General features: G+C 41.0%; 1 protein-coding gene across 2 annotated transcripts in view; it reads right to left on the reverse strand.

Annotated features, from left to right (window-relative positions):
- Positions 1-3,321, reverse strand: part of Ccdc81 (coiled-coil domain containing 81) — a 41,766-nt gene that overhangs the window by 8,706 nt on the left and 29,739 nt on the right. For both annotated transcript variants that reach the window (XM_021212362.1, XM_021212371.1), the window contains 3 exons: positions 2,564-2,736; positions 1,267-1,345; positions 855-1,075 (listed from right to left, as the gene is read on the reverse strand). In XM_021212362.1, coding sequence (XP_021068021.1) covers positions 855-1,075; positions 1,267-1,345; positions 2,564-2,736 — 473 coding nt within the window. The remainder of the gene's footprint in view (positions 1-854; positions 1,076-1,266; positions 1,346-2,563; positions 2,737-3,321) is intronic.

Below are 3,321 nucleotides of genomic sequence, written 5' to 3' on the forward strand. Positions count from 1 at the left end.
AAGAAGAAGAAGAAGAAGAAAAGAAGAAGAAGAAGAAGAAGAAGAAGAAGAAGAAGAAGAAGAAGAAGAAGAAGAAGAAGAAGAAGAAGAAGAAGGAAGAAAGAAAGAAAGAAAGAAAGAAAGAAAGAAAGAAAGAAAGAAAGAAAGAAAGAAAGAAAGAAAGAAAGAAAGAAAGAAAGAAGTAGTTATACTGTTGCTGGGCTTGCTGGCACACACATTTAATCTCAGTACTAAGGAGGCAGAAGCAGACAGATCTCTGAGTTCAAGTCCAGCCTGGCCTCCAAAGCACTTCCAAGACAAAACAAAAACAAAAACAAAACAAAACAAAAAACTGGAAGAAGAAAGGGAGGTGGAGGGGAAATTGCTGTTGTTATACTGCAATATAAGGGGAAATGTGGAATAAGAGCTTTTGTTTGTTTGTTTGTTTTTTGAGACAGGGTTTCTTCGTATAGCTCTGGTGGTCCTAGAACTCCCTTTGTAGTCCAGGCTGGCCTCGAACTCAGAAATCTGCCTGCCTCTGCCACCTGAGTGCTGGGATTAAAGGCGTGCGAATAAGAACTTAAAAGGTGGAGATCAAAAGAAGAGTATTTTTTTCTCCTTTTTAGTATTATTTTTTTCATTGGCTGAATTCTAAGAATAAAATAGTGAGATGTGTAAGGAGTTTAGAATAGCATAACACCTCAGTAGGTTAGCCACTTTTGTTCTCTGCTATTGTTACAAAGAAAGAAAGCTGGGAGAGATGCAGGAGGGGAGGGGGACTGGAGGGCAGAGGGAAGGGAGTGGGCAGGGAGTGGGTGGGAGTGGGAGGGGAGTGGAAAGGGAAGGGACAGGAGTCAGACCCAGGCTGCTCTTACTCTCTCTGTGTCCTCTGGAGCATCTGCAGATCTCGCCTCTGGTCCACTAGCTGGTTCAGGATGGTGTTCCTCTTGTGGCTGGCGGCTGCCTCCATCTGATGCTTCATGCAGCTCTGCTCTCGCTTTCGCTTTTCGATCTCCCTTTCTCCATCGTTCTTACCAAAGATGGGCTCAGCAGAGTCGGGCTCAAACATGGGCAGCTGGGGGGGTTTGTTCTTTACCTGAGATGAGCAACACATAATGGACAGTTCTACAACTTAGTAAAATACCAACAGCAAGGTTTAGGGGAATGAACAGGGCCTCGGAACCTACCAAACATGGCATGCATGCGTGTTCACAGCATTACCTGCTTACTAATAGAATCGTGTTGACATGTTGCATAATCTTAAAATAATGATCACTACCTCCCTACCTGTGCATCCAAAGCTCTCTTGTAGTGTTGTGTTTCTTCCATCTTCTCTTTTAGATATTGAGCTCTTTGAGCAGCAAGTCTGGTGGTTAAGAAGCGGAGATGTGAGACCCATCTTACACACTCTACATTTACACACATTTTACATACATTTTACATACCGTACAGCAGCACGAGTTGGCATTATCAAAACATGTTCAATAGTAATAGGAATGCACATGTGGTACATAAAAATTCATCTTTCATTAGGGCTCTAATTATAAGTAAAAAGTAACTCAAGTACATGGTGTCTCACAAAGGGCCGGCAGGATATAGATAAGAAGATGATGGGTCATATCGTCCAGATGGGATAAATATGGTAAATACCCTCCCCACTCCAAACGTACTCACAAATCCTTTCTTAAAATATATACAATAACAACATGACTATACTTTATATAAGAAGATTCGATATATAATTCTACTTTAAGAAAAGTAAATCTGCCCTATTAGAACTTACAGTCATCAGGTGAAACTTGCCGAAGACCTGTATGATACATAAAATTGATATAATAGAGCAGGTACATTTTGAACAATATATCCTTTGGGGCACAGAAACCAACTTACTGTTTATTGTAGCAGTCCCTGCTCATGCTACACAATTGCTGTCCTGGTTTCAGCAGCAAAAGTTAGGAGCCCCCCAAGGTAGATATGGATTTCATTGCTCTGGCCCTACCTTCAGCATCAAACACAACACAACCTAAGCAATCAGAGTTTCTTTCCTGGAAATTCGAATTGAGACTAATATTCTCCAAGATCAGAGTAGAGTCAAAGTGATACCAACTAAGAAAGCAATAAGCCATAAGCAAAAGGAAAGACACCCCACACTACATTTCAGTCCCTGGTTCTAGGGTCACCTGTATCCTCCATATATAAGTGTGCCAGGTTTTATGGAACATGCTACAGGCTTATAATAAGACCCAAGCCTTGCCTTGGGATCACTTGAGCATCTCACGGTTGGCAATGATACTTGCTCAAAATATGTTCCTTCCTTCTTGCATCTACCAGTGCTGGCAATCACAAACAAAATGCTGTTCTGTAATTAAAGTCCTTTCAGATTGCCAGTCACTGCTATACCTATAGTAATGGTGGCTTTCTCTGCTTGCTGCAGTTAGTTGCACTGTGGTACTGGCTGTTATTTGGGTTTGTTTATTCGATTGGCTACAGAGGTGCTAATGGCATTTTGAATGCTTATTCAACCCTACATAGAAATCAGCTCGCACACGACGTTCATCTTTCCATGCACGTGTGATGGACTCACTCCTCTGTGAGCTGCACTTGCTCCAAGCGGTCCATCAACTCTCGGTTTTGTCTTTGCTTTATCTCCTTCTCCCGTTTGCTTTCCATTTGTTTCAGGAGACTTTGGGAATATTCCTCCTGCTTAAAAGTGTTAATCTCAGGACTAAGAGGTCGTTTATCAAAGAGGAAGGATTTCTGAAATGAAACACAAGCAATTCTCTTATGGTCGTGTACCTGAAAGTAAAGATAGCAATACAAACTAAAATCAAAGTATTACTTGATTTCTAACATTTGCCCAGCCCCCCAAACATAAGCCAGCTAATATTTAGATAACCCATAGACTTATATCATGAGCATGTTCCATGATAAAGCTGAGATAAGGAAAGTGCCCAGCCTCTTTCTGAGCTAGCAATTACAGCATCCATTTGGAAGGAAGAGGGAATTCCATATACAGAGGCATGGGCAAGGACATGCAAAGGTGGAAAGAGAGGTTTCTGAATATCTCCTGTGAGCCTAGACATTCTAACTGCTGATCTGTAGTCAAGATCAAAGGTCAGAGACTTTGCTCTCGTCTGCTCCACTCTGCTGTAGGCAACAGTGATAGTGACATCTGGCCATTTAAGTTTATAATAAGTGCTGTGAAGTCCTAATCATATCGAGAATCTGAAGACAAGCCAGGTGGTGATGGCACACACCTTTTTTTTTTCTTTTTTTTAATTTATTTTTATTATTATTATTTTCTTTATTTATATTTCAAATGCTATCCCAAAAGTTCCCTAT

Source organism: Mus pahari, chromosome 1 (genome assembly GCF_900095145.1).
Source record: "Mus pahari chromosome 1, PAHARI_EIJ_v1.1, whole genome shotgun sequence".
Lineage (NCBI taxonomy): Eukaryota > Metazoa > Chordata > Mammalia > Rodentia > Muridae > Mus > Mus pahari.